Source organism: Xenopus tropicalis, chromosome 7 (genome assembly GCF_000004195.4).
Source record: "Xenopus tropicalis strain Nigerian chromosome 7, UCB_Xtro_10.0, whole genome shotgun sequence".
Lineage (NCBI taxonomy): Eukaryota > Metazoa > Chordata > Amphibia > Anura > Pipidae > Xenopus > Xenopus tropicalis.
The window spans coordinates 131,223,798-131,244,315 of NC_030683.2; the positions used below are offsets into that span (position 1 = coordinate 131,223,798).

The window sequence follows — 20,518 nt, forward strand, 5'->3', positions numbered from 1 at the left end:
TGGGCAGTTACAGTATATATACAGTATATGTATGGGCAGTTACAGTATATATACAGTATATGTATGGGCAGTTACAGTATCCGTATGGGCAGTTACAGTATATGTATGGGCAGTTACAGTATATATACGGTATATGTATGGGCAGTTACAGTATCCGTATGGGCAGTTACAGTATATATACAGTATACGTATGGGCAGTTACAGTATATATACAGTATACGTATGGGCAGTTACAGTATACATACAGTATACGTATGGGCAGTTACAGTATATATACAGTATACGTATGGGCAGTTACAGTATACATACAGTATATGTATGGGCAGTTACAGTATACATACAGTATACGTACGGGGCAGTTTACAGTATATATACAGTATATGTATGGGCAGTTACAGTATATGTATGGGCAGTTACAGTATATATACAGTATATGTACAGGCAGTTACAGTATATATACAGTATATGTATGGGCAGTTACAGTATATGTATGGGCAGTTACAGTATATATACAGTATATGTATGGGCAGTTACAGTATATATACAGTATATGTATGGGCAGTTACAGTATATATACAGTATACGTACGGGCAGTTACAGTATACATACAGTATACGTACGGGCAGTTACAGTATACATACAGTATATTACAGTATACATACAGTATATGTATGGGCAGTTACAGTATACATACAGTATATGTATGGGCAGTTACAGTATACATACAGTATATGTATGGGGCAGTTACAGTATACATACAGTATATTATGGGCAGTTACAATATGTATGGGCAGTTTACAGTATATACAGTATATGTATGGGCAGTTACAGTATATACAGTATATGTATGGGCAGTTACAGTATATACAGTATATGTATGGGCAGTTACAGTATATACAGTATATGTATGGGCAGTTACAGTATATATACAGTATATGTATGGGCAGTTACAGTATATATACAGTATATGTATGGGCAGTTACAGTATATACAGTATATGTATGGGCAGTTACAGTATATACAGTATATGTATGGGCAGTTACAGTATATATATAGTGGAGTCCATCCGCAATCAAATTCCCCCCTCTAATAATACTAACCAGCTCCTCCTTCCTCGCCCCCCTCTGTATGTCTTAGCTCATTTGGTCCCGTAACTGGCTCTGAAGTCTCCCGCTCACCACTTGCTCTCTAGACCCCATGCCTTCTTCTCTGCTCAAACACTGTGCTGCTGAGCTTACACTCCGGCTCTTACTCATATCTTCAACTCTTCTCTGTCTTCTGGAAGTTTCCTCTCTTCTTTCAAACAGGCCTGTGCCAAGCCCATCCTTAAAAAGGCCACGCTGGACCCGTCCTGTCTCTCTAACTACCGTCCTGTCTCGCTTTTACCGCTTGCCTCCAAAATCTTAGAGCGCATTGTCTTCTCCCGTATCACTAACTTCCTTAATGCACATAATTTACTGGACCCGCTGCAATCTGGCTTTCGGCCTGCGCACTCTACTGAGACAGCCCTGTGCAGAGTTACGAACGATCTTCAGGTGCCAAAGCCAGTGGTCACTTTTCTGTACTAATCCTCCTAGACCTATCGGCTGCGTTTGATACGGTTGGCCACTCCCTCCTGATGCAAATTCTGCATTCGATTGGTCTCCGCAGTCAGGCTGCATCCTGGGTCTCTTCCTACCGTTCTAACCGTTCCCTCACTGTCTCCTACGCTAACAAAACCTCATCTCCAGTTCCTCTTAATGTGGGGGTACCCCAAGGCTCTGTACTTAATGTGGGGGTACCCCAAGGCTCTGTACTTAATGTGGGGGTACCCCAAGGCTCTGTACTTAATGTGGGGGTACCCCAAGGCTCTGTACTTAATGTGGGGGTACCCCAAGGCTCTGTACTTAATGTGGGGGTACCCCAAGGCTCTGTACTTAATGTGGGGGTACCCCAAGGCTCTGTACTTAATGTGGGGGTACCCCAAGGCTCTGTACTTGGGCCGTTGTTGTTCTCCCTTTACACGCTGTCTTTGGGGGATCTTATCCGTTCATTTGGCTTTAAATATCACCTGTATGCTGATGATACCCAAATTTACTTTTCGACCCCTTCGTTAACAGTTGAAACTGAGACTCAAATCTCTAACTGCCTCCTGGCTATCTCTAACTGCCCCCTGGCTATCTCCAATTGGATGAACCAACGCCACCTCAAACTGAACCTAACAAAACTGAACTAATGATCTTTCCGCCTAAACCTGGTCCTACCCCCCCCTTTTCTATCTCTATTGAAGGCACCCTCATCAACCCTGTCAATTCCATGCGTTGTTTGGGGGTGATCTTTGACTCCAGTCTCTCCTTCTCTGACCATACTAACTCCACTGTCAAAACCGGTCACTTTTTCTTACGCAATATTGCCAAAATCCGTCCCTTTCTTGCTACTGTAACAGCTAGGCTGCTCATGCATGCTCTCATCCTATCCCGACTTGACTACTGTAACCTGCTGCTAACCGGCCTCCCTAACTCCCATCTTTCCCCCCTACAGTCTATATTAAACACTGCTGCCAGAATTCTCCTCCTCTCACCCAGGAGAGTTCAGGCCCTTCCCCTGCTAAAGGCCTTATCGTGGCTTCCTATTAAACAAAGAATAGTTTACAAACTCCTTCTCTTAACCTTCAAAGCCCTCCATTCCTCTGCTCCTCACTCCATCTCTTCCCTTGTGTCTCTGTACGTTCCTGGCCGACTCCTCTGCTCCTCACTCCATCTCTTCCCTTGTGTCTCCGTACGTTCCTGGCCGACTCCTCTGCTCCTCACTCCATCTCTTCCCTTGTGTCTCTGTACGTTCCTGGCCGACTCCTCTGCTCCTCACTACATCCCTTCCCTTGTGTCTCCGTACGTTCCTGGCCGACTCCTCTGCTCCTCACTCCATCCCTTCCCTTGTGTCTCCGTACGTTCCTGGCCGACCCCTCTGCTCCTCACTCCATCTCTTCCCTTGTGTCTCTGTACGTTCCTGGCCGACTCCTCTGCTCCTCACTCCATCTCTTCCCTTGTGTCTCTGTACGTTCCTGGCCGACTCCTCTGCTCCTCACTCCATCTCTTCCCTTGTGTCTCTGTACGTTCCTGGCCGACTCCTCTGCTCCTCACTCCATCTCTTCCCTTGTGTCTCTGTACGTTCCTGGCCGACTCCTCTGCTCCTCCCTACATCCCTTCCCTTGTGTCTCTTCCCTTGTGGCTCCTCACTCCATCCCTTCCCTTGTGTCTCCGTACGTTCCTGGCCGACTCCTCTGCTCCTCACTCCATCTCTTCCCTTGTGTCTCCGTACGTTCCTGGCCGACTCCTCTGCCCCTCACTCCATCTCTTCCCTTGTGTCTCCGTACGTTCCTGGCCGACTCCTCTGCCCCTCACTCCATCTCTTCCCTTGTGTCTCTGTACGTTCCTGGCCGACTCCTCTGCTCCTCCCTACATCCCTTCCCTTGTGTCTCTTCCCTTGTGGCTCCTCACTCCATCCCTTCCCTTGTGTCTCTGTACGTTCCTGGCCGACTCCTCTGCTCCTCACTACATCTCTTCCCTTGTGTCTCCGTACGTTCCTGGCCGACTCCTCTGCTCCTCACTACATCTCTTCCCTTGTGTCTCCGTACGTTCCTGGCCAACTCCTCTGCTCCTCACTACATCTCTTCCCTTGTGTCTCCGTACGTTCCTGGCCGACTCCTCTGCTCCTCACTACATCTCTTCCCTTGTGTCTCCGTACATTCCTGGCCGACTCCTCTGCTCCTCACTACATCTCTTCCCTTGTGTCTCCGTACGTTCCTGGCCGACTCCTTCGTTCCTCGCAGAGCAACCGTTTGGTTGCGCCCCCCACTACTACTGATGTTTCCCGCCTTAAACCCTTCTGCCTGGCTGCCCCTTACATTGGGAATGCCCTCCCTGATTTCCTCCGGAGAGAATCCTCCCTCAGTCTTTTTAAAACTAAACTTAAAGACTACCTCTTGGAGCACTCGCCCAGCCCCTGATCTGGGAACTGGCACTTATATTGTAATGTCACCCACTGTGACCTACAGCACTTATATTTGCCCATTTGTGTCTGTTAGTTACCCCTCCCATATAGATTGTAAGCTCTACGGGGCAGGGACCTCCTTCATCTTGTGTTTCTGACTCTTATTGCAACTGCACCTTGTATTTATTTGTATTTATTGTTGTACTTTGTATTTATCCATTATCTTTAACCCCCTGTACTGTACAGTGCTGCGTACATAAGTAGCGCTTTATAAATAAAGATATACATACAGTATATGTATGGGCAGTTACAGTATATATACAGTATATATATGGGCAGTTACAGTATACATACAGTATATGTATGGGCAGTTACAGTATACATACAGTATATGTATGGGCAGTTACAGTATATATACAGTATATGTATGGCCAGTTACAGTATATATACAGTATATGTATGGGCAGTAACAGTATATACAGTATATGTATGGGCAGTTACAGTATACATACAGTATATGTATGGGCAGTTACAGTATATATACAGTATATGTATGGCCAGTTACAGTATATATACAGTATATGTATGGGCAGTAACAGTATATACAGTATATGTATGGGCAGTTACAGTATATATACAGTATATGTATGGGCAGTTACAGTATATATACAGTATATGTATGGGCAGTTACAGTATATATACAGTATATGTATGGGCAGTTACAGTATATACACAGTATATGTATTGGCAGATTCAGTGTACATAAAGTATTTGTATGTTCAATTATATACATTTTTTGGATTGCAGTTAACTTACAGTATATGAACTACTTATACACACAGTGCAGGTATGGGATCCCGTATTCGAAAACCCATTATCCAGAAAGCTCTAAATTACAGAAAGCCCGTCATAGACTTCATTTTAATCTAATAATTCAGAATTTAAAAACCAATATCCTTTTTCTCTGTAGTAATAAAACAGTACCTGTACTTGATCCCAACTAAGATATAATTACCCCTTATTGGGGCAGAACAGCCCTATTGGGTTTATTTAATGGTTAAATGATTCCCTTTTCTCTGTAATAATAAAACAGTACCTGTACTTGATCCCAACTAAGATATAATTACCCCTTATTGGGGGCAGAACAGCCCTATTGGGTTTATTTCATGGTTAAATGATTCCCTTTTCTCTGTAATAATAAAACAGTACCTGTACTTGATCCCAACTAAGATATAATTACCCCTTATTGGGGCAGAACAGCCCTATTGGGTTTATTTAATGGTTAAATGATTCCCTTTTCTCTGTAATAATAAAACAGTACCTGTACTTGATCCCAACTAAGATATAATTACCCCTTATTGGGGGCAGAACAATCCTATTGGGTTTATTTAATGGTTAAATGATTCCCTTTTCTCTGTAATAATAAAACAGTACCTGTACTTGATCCCAACTAAGATATAATTACCCCTTATTGGGGCAGAACAGCCCTATTGGGTTTATTTAATGGTTAAATGATTCCCTTTTCTCTGTAATAATAAAACAGTACCTGTACTTGATCCCAACTAAGATATAATTACCCCTTATTGGGGCAGAACAGCCCTATTGGGTTTATTTCATGGTTAAATGATTCCCTTTTCTCTGCAATAATAAAAAAATACTTAAAAAATACTTAACTCTGGAGCGCCCTCCTCTGTCCAGACTTCCCAGATGAGGTCTTATGGGGTAAAATAAAATAAATTAATTAAAAAAAAAAAAAAAAAAAAAAATAGCGTAATACAGTAATATGATATTGATAATCACCCCTCTAAACGTGTTTATATCTAAAACAAATCTAGTGAACACCGCTACTAAATTTACTTCACTTTTCTGTGAAAACACATAAATACAACCCACCGCAAAATGTTTAAAGTTCGTGTCTATTTAAATAAGTGAATTTCCGTATTTCACACTCTTCTGTGACTTCCTTTTATCCTTAGCCAATTGTGCAGATACTTACAGACCAACACTGTGGGCTTGGAGCTTGTAACAAATACCCTCGTGGTTGAACTATAACTCCCAGCTTCTCTTTTCCCACTTTCTCCTGCTGCTGGACAAATATACAACGGACATGTGTAAAATCCTAAAACTTTATTCTAAAACATATTAAAAGTTTAAACTCACAAACGCCATAAAAATTGCGCCCATCGGGAGTCCTTTTGTAAACAGCGTCGGATCCTTGCTTGCTTATCAGTCTCTTTATGCGATCTGCAGTACTCGCTTCCATCCTGGCTTGCAAATCTCTCCGTTCGCGTTCTCCCTTTGGCGTCTCTCTCCACCGCTGACGCGTTTCGCCGATTGGCTTCCTCTGAGCGATGATGTCACGTCCCTTGGTCCGTGTATTTAAGGGGTCCCACAGTTAACGTTTTTAAAAACTTTATTAGTCCAAATGTCTCTTGATTGCACCCTCCAGCTGAATCCCATTTAGTATTGGGTAGTAATGCTACAAACCATGATTGAATAACATAGGTTGTATAAAAGAGGAAAAAATATATAAATAAATAAATTGTAAACCCATTATAAAAAAGCTCTAAGATTGTAATCTATATTGAGGCCAAAAGGGGTTAGGGTTTCAATTTATAAATCCACCAACTCTCTCTACGTAATGTGGTTCTTACTATGTCTCCTCCTCTCCAGTCCAAATTAACCTTTTCTATGCCAGAACATTTTAATCCACTAGGGTTGCTATTGTGAACTAACTTGAAGTGCTTGGAGACACTATGGGGCCCATTTACTAACCCACGAATCCGAATTGGAAAAATTCCGATTAGAAAACGAACATTTTGCGACTTTTTCGTATTTTTTGCAATTTTTTTGTCGCCTTTACGACTTTTCGGAAATTGTCGCGACTTTTTCGTTACCAATACGACTTGCGCAAAAAAACGCGAGTTTTTCGTAGCCATTACGATTCGCTCGTATCTTCGCGTCTCCCATAGGGCTCAATGGCACTCTGCAGCTCCAACCCGGCCCAAGGAAAGTCTCCCATAGGGCTCAATGGCACTCTGCAGCTCCAACCCGGCCCAAGGAAAGTCTCCCATTAGGGCTCAATGGCACTCTGCAGCTCCAACCCGGCCCAAGGAAAGTCTCCCATAGGGCTCAATGGCACTCTGCAGCTCCAACCCGGCCCAAGGAAAGTCTCCCATAGGGCTCAATGGCACTCTGCAGCTCCAACCCCGGCCCAAGGAAAGTCTCCCATAGGGCTCAATGGCACTCTGCAGCTCCCAACCCGGCCAAGGAAAGTCTCCCATAGGGCTCAATGGCACTCTGCAGCTCCAACCCGGCCCAAGGAAAGTCTCCCATAGGGCTCAATGGCACTCTGCAGCTCCAACCCGGCCCAAGGAAGTCTCCATAGGGCTCAATGGCACTCTGCAGCTCCAACCCGGCCCAAGGAAAGTCTCCCATAGGCTCAATGGCACTCTGCAGCTCCAACCCGGCCCAAGGAAAGTCTCCCATAGGGCTCAATGGCACTCTGCAGCTCCAACCCGGCCCAAGGAAAGTCTCCCATAGGGCTCAATGGCACTCTGCAGCTCCAACCTATGAAGCAGCGTAGGTGGTTTTTCACGGTGAGGGCAGTGAGGTTATGGAATGCCCTTCCTAGTGATGTGGTAATGGCAGATTCTGTTAATGCCTTTAAGAGGGGCCTGGATGAGTTCTTGATCAATCAGAATATCCAAGGCTATTGTGATACTAATATCTACAGTTAGTACTAGTGGTTGTATTTATAGTTTATGTATGTGAGTATAGATTGGTAGGTGTGGGTTAGGTGTGCTGGGTTTACTTGGATGGGTTGAACTTGATGGACACAGGTCTTTTTTCAACCCTATGTAACTATGTAACTATGTAACTATGTAACCTGGCCCAAGGAAAGTCTTCCATAGGGCTCAATGGCACTCTGCAGCTCCAACCTGGCCCAAGGAAAGTCTCCCATAGGGCTCAATGGCACTCTGCAGCTCCAACCTGGCCCAAGAAAAGTCTCCCATAGGGCTCAATGGCACTCTGCAGCTCCAACCCGGCCCAAGGAAAGTCTCCCATAGGGCTCAATGGCACTCTGCAGCTCCAACCCAGCCCAAGGAAAGTCTCCCATAGGGCTCAATGGCACTCTGCAGCTCCAACCCGGCCCAAGGAAAGTCTCCCATAGGGCTCAATGGCACTCTGCAGCTCCAACCCGGCCCAAGGAAAGTCTCCCATAGGGCTCAATGGCACTCTGCAGCTCCAACCTGGCCCAAGAAAAGTCTTCCATAGGGCTCAATGGCACTCTGCAGCTCCAACCTGGCCCAAGAAAAGTCACCATACTGAAGCCTGAATGAATCCGAACGCTACGAAAAAAACGCAACATTTTGCTCAACTTTCGGAATGGCAACGAAAAAGGCGCGACTTTTCGCGCAAGTTTTAACGCTACGAAAAAATCGCCAGATTTTGCGCAACATTCGGATGGCAACGGAAAAGTCGCGATAATTTTCCAAAAAAATCGCCAAATACCGATCATTACGAAAAAAACGCAATCGGACGCATTCGGCCCGTTCGTGAGTAAGTAAATGTGCCCCGTAGTGTCTCCAAGCCTTTTTTAATGTTGTTCACATGTTCTCCCAATCTTTCCCTTATAGTACGATTAGTTTTGCCTACATACTGCAAGCCACATGGGCATTCCAGTGTATAGATCACATTATTTGTTGTGCATTTTATTAATGTTTCTATTTCGAACTTCTCATCTGTCACTAGATAATTTTCCGAAAAATCGCCAAATACCGATCATTACGAAAAAACCGCAATCGGACGCATTCGGCCCATTCGTGAGTAAGTAAATGTGCCCCGTAGTGTCTCCAAGCACTTCAAGTTAGTTCACAATAGCAACCCTAGTGGATTAAAATGTTCTGGCATAGAAAAGGTTAATTTGGACTGGAGAGGAGGAGACATAGTAAGAACCACATTACGTAGAGAGAGTTGGTGGATTTATAAATTGAAACCCTAACCCCTTTTGGCCTCAATATAGATGACAATCTTAGAGCTTTTTTATAATGGTTTTACAATTTATTTATTTATATATTTTTTCCTCTTTTATACAACCTATGTTATTCAATCATGGTTTGTAGCATTACTACCCAATACTAAATGGGATTCAGCTGGAGGGTGCAATCAAGAGACATTTGGACTAATAAAGTTTTTAAAAACGTTAACTGTGGGACCCCTTAAATACACGGACCAAGGGACGTGACATCATTGCTCAGAGGAAGCCAGTCGGCGAAACGCGTCAGCGGTGGAGAGAGACGCCAAAGGGAGAACGCGAACGGAGAGATTTGCAAGCCAGGATGGAAGCGAGTACTGCAGATCGCATAAAGAGACTGATAAGCAAGCAAGGATCCGACGCTGTTTACAAAAGGACTCCCGATGGGCGCAATTTTTATGGCGTTTGTGAGTTTAAACTTTTAATATGTTTTAGAATAAAGTTTTAGGATTTTACACATGTCCGTTGTATATTTGTCCAGCAGCAGGAGAAAGTGGGAAAAGAGAAGCTGGGAGTTATAGTTCAACCACGAGGGTATTTGTTACAAGCTCCAAGCCCACAGTGTTGGTCTGTAAGTATCTGCACAATTGGCTAAGGATAAAAGGAAGTCACAGAAGAGTGTGAAATACGGAAATTCACTTATTTAAATAGACACGAACTTTAAACATTTTGCGGTGGGTTGTATTTATGTGTTTTCACAGAAAAGTGAAGTAAATTTAGTAGCGGTGTTCACTAGATTTGTTTTAGATATAAACACGTTTAGAGGGGTGATTATTAATATCTCATTACTGTATTACGCTATTTTTTTTTTTTATTTATTTTATTTTACCCCATAAGACCTCATCTGGGAAGTCTGGACAGAGGAGGGCGCTCCAGAGTTAAGTATTTTTTTGTTTAAACCGAAGCACAAGGTATCTGGAGTGGGTTATACATTTCATTCACACTGAAAAATTGTTTTGCTCTGTAATAATAAAACAGTACCTGTACTTGATCCCAACTAAGATATAATTACCCCTTATTGGGGGCAGAACAGCCCTATTGGGTTTATTTAATGGTTAAATGATTCCCTTTTCTCTGTAATAATAAAACAGTACCTGTACTTGATCCCAACTAAGATATAATTACCCCTTATTGGGGGCAGAACAGCCCTATTGGGTTTATTTCATGGTTAAATGATTCCCTTTTCTCTGTAATAATAAAACAGTACCTGTACTTGATCCCAACTAAGATATAATTACCCCTTATTGGGGCAGAACAGCCCTATTGGGTTTATTTCATGGTTAAATGATTCCCTTTTCTCTGTAATAATAAAACAGTACCTGTACTTGATCCCAACTAAGATATAATTACCCCTTATTGGGGCAGAACAGCCCTATTGGGTTTATTTCATGGTTAAATGATTCCCTTTCTCTGTAATAATAAAACAGTACCTGTACTTGATCCCAACTAAGATATAATTACCCCTTATTGGGGCAGAACAGCCCTATTGGGTTTATTTCATGGTTAAATGATTCCCTTTTCTCTGTAATAATAAAACAGTACCTGTACTTGATCCCAACTAAGATATAATTACCCCTTATTGGGGGCAGAACAGCCCTATTGGGTTTATTTAATGGTTAAATGATTCCCTTTTCTCTGTAATAATAAAACAGTACCTGTACTTGATCCCAACTAAGATATAATTACCCCTTATTGGGGGCAGAACAGCCCTATTGGGTTTATTTAATGGTTAAATGATTCCCTTTTCTCTGTAATAATAAAACAGTACCTGTACTTGATCCCAACTTACATATAATTACCCCTTATTGGGGGCAGAACAGTCCTATTGGGTTTATTTAATGGTTAAATGATTCCCTTTTCTCTGTAATAATAAAACAGTACCTGTACTTGATCCCAACTAAGATATAATTAATCCTTATTGGAGGCAAACAATCCTGTTGGGTTTAATTAATGTTGTATTGATTTTTTAAAAAGACCCCTTATCCGGGACCCTTGGTCCCAAGCATTCTGGATAACGGGTCCTTTACCTGTATATCTGTAATTATCATACATGCGCCATTTGATCAGTACAGCGATGCTGTTATTGGGAGCCATTCCGGGGGTAAATGTGTTGCCATTTCATGTTTCCCTATGAGCCATGTATATACAGTGATAAAGTGAGTAGAATGGGCCCCTCCCTGACAGCCTTCACCCCCAGTTCCCATGTTTGTGGCCATGATTATGTGGGGGCAGATAATGAGCCACTTACCTGGAGAGGGACACGGGAGCCGCTGCCTCTGTAAATAAACCATAAGACAGTTTAGTGGATACGCACCGTACGGCAGGGGAAAGTCACCCAATTGCTTCTCATTTTGTGTCTCACATTACGTGGTACAGGTATGGGACCTGTTATCCAGAATGCTTGGGACCTGGGGTTTTCCGGATAAGGGATCCCATACCTGTATTTTCATTTTGCTGTAAGTTTTTTGGTTTAGGGTCAAGGGAACAGACACAGCGACACCCACAGGTACAGAATGAGAAAGGGAAAGGGGACCCTGTCCAACAGGGTGCAACAGCGCCACGCTGGGTGCTACGGGGTGTACCTTCACTTCCAGCACTTATATACAGAAAATTTAGGTTTTATTTATAAACTCTGTATGAAAAAAGCCTCAGCTGTGATTATGTTGCCCTTTTCCATTCACAGCCACATCCGCGTATTTTTACGGTGTCATTGCAAATACGGCATTTTGTGCATATTACCCCAGAGGGGGCAGCAAAGCAATTCCCCTGCGCCGGCTTCTCTGCAGTAAATTACACAAAACAACATATTTATAGTGACACGGGGAAAATATCTGCCTGTCACTTTGTGTGCAGTTATTATGTGTATTGCGCTGTATTCACTGGTACTAAGTATTACCCCATTGCACTGTGAGGGGGGTAATATGCTAAAAGCCCAATGCAATGCTTAATACTCTTTTTTTTGTGACCTCACCCCCTAAACACCATTCCCATTTTACAAAATTTTGGTTATGTAAAGTTTAAACACATTGGGGGTCTTGTTTTATGTGTTTTGCTAATGAAGGTGAAGTTGCCCTTTAATCTGCGAGTCTCAGTTCCCCCAAGAAAACTGCTTAGCTTATTAGTTACAGTTGTATCTCAGTGCAGGGGATGAGTATTCTGGGCTCTCTGTCAATAGCTACTTATCTAATTAAGTTTGGGAAACATTGTATCTTTTTAAGCATTTAGTGCAAGAGATCAAAGGGAAATGAGGGACTTTCCAGTAAGAATCTGGGACTGTCCAGCGAAAATCGGCACAGTTGGGAGGTATGTAATAGGCCGGGGGTAATAAACTCATTTCACTGTATTGGTGGTATATGTGAGGCCATATTGGTGGTCTGTCTGGAGTAAAGCTGGCCATACACGCGCCAATACAACTGTACGGAACCTAGTTTCTTACAATTTTCGGACCATGTGTGGGCTCAGAATGATCATCCTGAATTATCATTGTGTATCTGATTATATCCTTGGGGGGCCTAAAATTGGTAGTCCAGCAACATCAGGGCTATATTCTTAAAGCAATATTGCCCAATAAAACTGCATTAAAATGCAAGAAATCCCCCAATGAGAATCCCAGCTGATGTGAGTAAATCCGGCTCCCTGTTCTCTGTTCCTGCAATTGGAGTTGGGAGCAATAAGCACAGTTTCCCAGCACTGAACAAGTCTGTCCCTTTATCCCCATGTCTGATTCCTGTGCCATATAATGAGGGGAAAATGCCATCATTATCTCTATATGTAAGGTACCAGCAAGGGGCCTGACACAGGGAATCAGCATTCTCATTGGTCACTTCTCTTGCACTTACACTCACATTGTTGCTCAGTAGAATTCTCATTGGGGAATTTCCTTGCATCTAGAATTACGACTATAGCAACACTAGGGGGCGCAGTGGGACAGCGTTATGGTTGGGTTTATATCCCCTTTAAAGTTGAACTTGATGGATGTGTGTCTTTTTTCAAGCTAACTTGCTACGTTGGTCTGTGCCTGGGACACAGGGACGCGGAAAAAAATCTGTTTGGGAAAACTCTCCACATAACAAGCCTGTTTCCCACATGACTGTATGGGCTGCGCTGTAAATAATCCCTGCTGACAAGTCACTGATACCAGGCAGAACAAACACTGATAAGAAATAGAGAAGGAAAATATAGGAAAGGGAACTTATGTCTTTTATTATTTTCCTTACCTGTGTATTATATTATCGGAGTAAGATACAGACAGATCTACTGTAAGCATTTAATCTCGGAATATTCTATTATCACTGTAAGATGCCACAGTAACCTGCAGCCGACTGGGTGGTGCCCATAACATATGGCTGGGGAATTGTCTCCTGTAACTGGTTCAGGCTCTGCCAATGGTTTTCTAATCAATAATGTATCGAGCCCCGTAGGCTACATTTCTCCTTTATCCGTTGCTCCCTTACATTACACCTAAGAACTTTATTCCTTTTGTATACAAGATAAAGTAGCATGTTTAAAGGGGAAATAAACCCAACCATAACGCTGCCCCACTGCGCCCCCTAGTGTTGCTATAGTCGTAATTATAGATGTAAGGAAATCCCCCAATGAGAATTCTACTGAGCAACAATGTGACTGTAAGTGCAAGAGAAGTGACCAATGAGAATGCTGATTCCCTGTGTCAGGCCCCTTGCTGGTACCTTACATATAGAGATAATGATGGCATTTTCCCCTCATTATATGGCACAGGAATCAGACATGGGGATAAAGGGACAGACTTGTTCAGTGCTGGGAAACTGTGCTTATTGCTCCCAACTCCAATTGCAGGAACAGAGAACAGGGAGCCGGATTTACTCACATCAGCTGGGATTCTCATTGGGGGATTTCTTGCATTTTAATGCAGTTTTATTGGGCAATATTGCTTTAAGAATACAGCCCTGATGTTGCTGGACTACAGCTCCCAGCATGCCTCCCCCTTCATTATATGTTACATTATTCTGGGATTTGTAGTCCGGCAACAGCTGAGTAACGTTTGGTTGAGCCGCGCTGTGCCGCAGGGTTTAGTTCCCCTTGAAGGAGGGCTGTTGTGTTTAGTTATACAGACAGACTGCTTTCAGTGACAATGATATTGTGGCTCCATGGAGGAACATCATTATTACCTGTCTTGTTCTGGAGATTTTCTGTCCCTTCCCCTGTATGGGCTAAGGGGGGTCTCTCAATGCTGATGGAGGACGTTCTCAGTTGGACTTCTGCCTTTGGGATGGTCCCAGAATCCTCTTCTTCCCCTTCACTATCAAAGTCAAAGGCTTCCCCCTGATCATCATCATCATCTTCCTGCTGGGAGCAGCCAATGAGCTTGGGAGAGACATCTTCTGGAGGAACAGCAATGAGACAGTCAGGGGTAAAGGCTGCCATACTGAATAACTACTGCACTTACATTTTCCCTAATATAAGGGACATCTGCCCATAACCCCTTATGTAATGGGCTCTAATGAGTTAAAAGTAAGCAGGAAGTAACATTTATTATGGTGTGTAAACCAGCATCCCCGGTGATGTTGCCCATAGCAACCAATTGGCAATAACAATTGAATGGACACCTACAAGTTAGAAAATTAAAGCAAAGATCTGATTGGTTGCTATGGGCGATGTTGATGTTGGCTTACACAATATAATAAATATGTCCTTTTGACTAGGGAGTAACATTCTAAAGGGATTGGAGTTAACTTTTAGTATGATGTAGAGACCAATATTCTGGAACAAGTTGCAATTGGTCTTCACTACAGTTTGGAATTTCAGCAGCTATCTGGTTGCTAGGGTCCATATAACCTTAGCAACCAGGGAGTGGTTATAATGAGATACTGGTATGTGAATAGGGGAGGGGCTGAATAGAAAGATAAGGAATAAAAAGTAACAATAACAATAAAACTGGAGCCTCACAGAGCAATAGGGTTTGGCTGCCGGGGTCAGTGACCCCCATTTGAAAGCTGGGAAAAGGGCAGAAGAAGAAGGCAAATCATTTAAAAACTATAAAATATAAATAATGAAGACCAGTTGGAAAGTTGCTTAGAATTGGCCATTTTATAACATGCTTTGAAAGTTAACTTGAAGGTGAACCAATTGGTCAATGATGGGTATTGGTGCCATTGGGCCAAGGACAGCGTCAATGAGCCGATGCCAACCCCAATCCAAAAGGAAAATGCAACCTTCCCAATCGGCACCTGGCCAATTTTCAGCCATATATCGATGGGTAGGCCTGCCGGGGGCCCATACACGGGCAGATAAGCTGGCGAATCAGTGTAAAGGTCTCCAATCAGCAGTTTAAATCCACCCGTGTATGGGCAGCTTAAGGGTAGGGAGTAACAACACAAACACACAGGGGGCACAATTACCAATAAAAGTGATATATTTCATGAACGTAATGATCCCGTGGGTCTCCCCATGCTGCACACATAGGCACATGTAGCTATCAGTAACGGGGGGGTTACATGCAGCGGAACACTCAGGGGCAGGGGGCTGCACATCACTAGTTTGGGGGTAAAAGCAATTCAAACTCAAATGTCAAGCAGAAGTGACACGTTACACACACACAGGTAAGTTTCAAACACACACACAGGTGAGTTACATAGACATACAGGGAAGTCACATACACACACAGGTGAGTTACAAAGACATATAGGTAAGTCACAAACACAGGTGAGTTACACAGACATACAGGTAAGTCACACACAGGTAAGTTACATACTCAAACACAGCTGAGTTACATAGACATACAGGTAAGTCACACAAACATACAGGTGAGTTACACACATACAGGTAAGTCACACATACAGGTGCGTTACACAAAAACACAGGTGAGCTACAAAGACATACAGGTAAGTCACACACACACAGGTGAGTTACATAGACATACAGGTAAGTTACACACATAGGTGAGTTATATAGACATACAGGATATGTCTATAAGTCACATATACAAACACAGGTGAGTTACATAGACATACAGGTAAGTCACACACACACACACAGGTGAGCTACAAAGACATACAGGTAAGTCACACGCACACAGGTGAGTTACATAGACATACAGGTAAGTTACACACACAGGTGAGTTATATAGACATACAGGAAAGTCACATATACAAACACAGGTGAGTTACATAGACATACAGGTAAGTCACACACACACACACAGGTGAGTTATATAGACATACAGGTAAGTCACACACACACACACAGGTGAGTTATATAGACATACAGGTAAGTCACACACACAGGTGAGTTACATAGACATATAGGTAAGTCACACACACAAGTGAGTTACATAGACATACAGGTAAGTTACATACTCAAACACAGGTGAGTTACATAGACATACAGGTAAGTCACACAAACACACAGGTGAGTTACACACATACAGGTGTGTTACACAAACACACAGGTGAGCTACAAAGACATACAGGTAAGTCACGCACAGAGGTGAGTTACATAGACATACAGGTAAGTTACACACACAGGTGAGTTACATATAAATGCAGGTAAGTTACACAAACACACACACACAGGTGAGTTATATACACACGCACACAGGTGAGTTACATACAAACAGACACACATACAGGTGAGTTACACACACACACACACACAGGTGAGTTACACACACACACACACACACACACAGGTGAGTTACATACACACAGGTGAGTTACATACACACACACACATACAGGTGAGTTACACACACACACATACAGGTGAGTTACACACATACAGGTGAGTTACATACACACACACAGGTGAGTTACATACACACACACATACAGGTGAGTTACATACACACACACATACAGGTGAGTTACACACACACACACACACAGACACAGGTGAGTTACACACACACAGGTGAGTTACATACACACACACATACAGGTGAGTTACATACACACACACATACAGGTGAGTTACACACACACACACACAGACACAGGTGAGTTACACACACACACACAGACACAGGTGAGTTACACACACACAGGTGAGTTACATACACACACACAGGTGAGTTACACACATACACAGGTGAGTTACATACACACACACACAGGTGAGTTACATACACACACACAGGTGAGTTACACACACACACAGGTGAGTTACATAGACATAAAGGTAAGTGACACACACAGGTAAGTGACACACACAGATGAGTTACACACACAGGTTAGTTGCACACAGGTGAGTTACACACAGGTGAGTTACACACACGCAGGTAGGGATAGGGGTGGGGAATAAAGAAGAGAGCTTTGCCGTGACAGTACCTACTGTATGGAAGTGAAAGCGGGAACTCTCTGCAGAATCCATGTCTCTCCTTGCTGAGCCTGAAACACAGTGACATTAGCTAAGTCACCCTGTCCTGCCAGCCGTGCCCGTAGCTGTGCCCACCTTGCCCGGGGGACACTGCTTCCTGCATAATAGGAAGCAAAACAACAGGTCGGTTGTGTTTATGGAAGTTGGTGTATTGGCCGCTCTGTGGGCAGCCCCATCCCTTCCCCAGCGCAGTGCCTCCACCCAACAACAATATGCACCCTTATCTGTGCCAGCACACTCCCTATCATAATAACCCTGCAAAGGGACCTGCCCCCGGGCCCCCCCATTCCCCAGCTGCACTTGGAACACTCCTGTGTATAAGGGAATCCCATTGGGTAAATCATTAATAGGCCTGTGGCAACTACTCATTAATGCTCAACAAAGAGACCTTTCATATAGAACCCACAATGGGCCACACAGAACATCCAATATTAATATTGTTATTGCATAACGGGCGATGTCCCTGCCCAAATACAATGGGGGGTCACAGCACATTACTAACACATCTGTAAAGCCCGATATTACAACTGGGGGGTCAGACTTTGAGGCAAATCCTATAACCTTGACCTGCTGTTTGGAGGAATTTCAGCAGCTATCTGGTTGCTAGGGCCTTGTTTACCTTAGCAACCAGACAGTGGGTTAAATAAAAGACTGGAATATGAATAGGAGAGGGTTTGAATAGTAAGATAAGTAATAAAAAGTAACAATAGCACTTACCTCAAAGTTTGCCTTCCACTTCTACATTTTTCCAGCTTTGAAATGGGGGTCGCTGACCCCCCAAAGCCCAATAGAGCAATCGTTTTGGGCTGTCAGGGGTCAGTGACCCCCATTTGAAAGCTGGAAAAATGTAGAAGTGGAAGGCAAATAGTTTGAAAACGATATAAAAAAAAATACAGATTCCGGGATTTTGTGCATCCCTAAATATAATGAAGACCAATTGCAAAGCTGCTAGTAATAGGACATTCAAGAACATACTAAAGGTTAACCTCCCCTTTAATAATGGTGAATATGTCCACGTTCCAGACTGTGCCGCTACTGAATCCTATACAGGACATAGATGCTGTAGGAAAATAAAGCTTAAGACTTTTGCTCGGGGTCTAGTTACCCTTAGCAACAAATCAGCTGTTTCAAACCAAACCAAAAACACTAAAGGACATAACCCCTGAAAAATCTTATACCAATAAGGGGCAGATTTATCAGAATGTGAGATTAGAACCCACTTTCTATTCATTCTTATGGGATTTTTACACACGTGTTTATCAAATACCAAATACCCATAGATACATACAATTCTACAAATCCCATAGGAATGAATAGAACGTGGGTGAGTTTATCTGATCTCACATGTCGATAAACCTGCTCCCAAGTGTTTAATCGTAAATATAGATAAAGGGCAATATTTATTCACAAAGCAATTGCCATACACCCTATCCTGAGGCTTCTGGGACTGGTTCTAATACTCGCGGCACTGGAGGAATTTCTATAACTGTTTGTTTAATGGATAAGTCCAATTTGTGTACAATATCTGCACAATAGAATTCTGATTCACCTGAATTCCTTCTGTATAAGATGACGAAGTGCTGTGTTTTTTATGTTTTTTAGATCAGTAACGATACTCTTAAACCAGCGATAGGCGGATTGCTAACCCTAAGCTCATAAATACAGTGCCAATTCCATGTATAATACCCCAGAACCCACAGCAGGATAAATACAGTGCCAATTCCATGTATAATACCCCAGAACCCACAGCAGGATAAATACAGTGCCAATTCCATGTATAATACCCCAGAACCCACAGCAGATAAATACAGTGCCAATTCCATGTATAATACCCCAGAACCCACAGCAGGATAAATACAGTGCCAATTCCATGTATAATACCCCAGAACCCACAGCAGAATAAATACAGTGCCAATTCCATGTATAATACCCCAGAACCCACAGCAGGATAATACAGTGCCAATTCCATGTATAATACCCCAGAACCCACAGCAGATAAATACAGTGCCAATTCCATGTATAATACCCCAGAACCCACAGTGGGATAAATACAGTGCCAATTCCATGTATAATACCCCAGAACCCAACAGTGGGATAAATACAGTGCCAATTCCATGTTATAATACCCCAGAACCCACAGCGGGATAAATACAGTGCCAATTCCATGTATAATACCCCAGAACCCACAGCGGGATAAATACAGTGCCAATTCCATGTATAATACCCCAGAACCCACAGCGGGATAAATACAGTGCCAATTCCATGTATAATACCCCAGAACCCACAGCGGGATAAATACAGTGCCAATTCCATGTATAATACCCCAGAACCCACAGCGGGATAAATACAGTGCCAATTCCATGGATAATACCCCAGAACCCACAGCAGATAAATACAGTGCCAATTCCATGGATAATACCCCAGAACCCACAGCAGGATAAATACAGTGCCAATTCCATGGATAATACCCCAGAACCCACAGCGGGATAAATACAGTGCCAATTCCATGGATAATACCCCAGAACCCACAGCGGGATAAATACAGTGCCAATTCCATGGATAATACCCCAGAACCCACAGCGGGATAAATACAGTGTCAATTCCATGTATAATACCCCAGAACCCACAGCGGGATAAATACAGGGCCAATTCCATGTATAATACCCCAGAACCCACAGCGGGATAAATACAGGGCCAATTCCATGTATAATACCCCAGAACCCACAGCGGGATAAATACAGGGCCAATTCCATGTATAATACCCCAGAACCCACAGCGGGATAAATACAGTGCCAATTCCATGTATAATACCCCAGAACCCACAGCGGGATAAATACAGTGCCAATTCCATGTATAATACCCCAGAACCCACAGCAGATAAATACAGTGCCAATTCCATGTATAATACCCCAGAACCCACAGCGGGATAAATACAGTGCCAATTCCGTGTATAATACCCCAGAACCCACAGCGGGATAAATACAGTGCCAATTCCGTGTATAATACCCCAGAACCCACAGCGGGATAAATACAGCACCAATTCCATGTATAATACCCCAGAACCCACAGCAGGATAAATACAGTGCCAATTCCATGTATAATACCCCAGAACCCACAGCGGGATAAATACAGTGCCAATTCCGTGTATAATACCCCAGA

At 43.2% G+C, this 20,518-nt stretch overlaps 1 protein-coding gene across 18 annotated transcripts in view; it reads right to left on the minus strand.

The window, feature by feature from the left end:
- The window catches only part of arhgef10l (Rho guanine nucleotide exchange factor 10 like), a 90,997-nt gene that overhangs the window by 50,021 nt on the left and 20,458 nt on the right, over nucleotides 1-20,518 (minus strand). For 9 of the 18 annotated variants that reach the window (XM_031904848.1, XM_031904852.1, XM_031904846.1 and 6 more), the window contains 3 exons: nucleotides 17,311-17,370; nucleotides 14,155-14,367; nucleotides 11,256-11,283 (listed from right to left, as the gene is read on the minus strand). In XM_031904848.1, coding sequence (XP_031760708.1) covers nucleotides 11,256-11,283; nucleotides 14,155-14,367; nucleotides 17,311-17,370 — 301 coding nt within the window. 18 annotated transcript variants of the gene reach the window in all.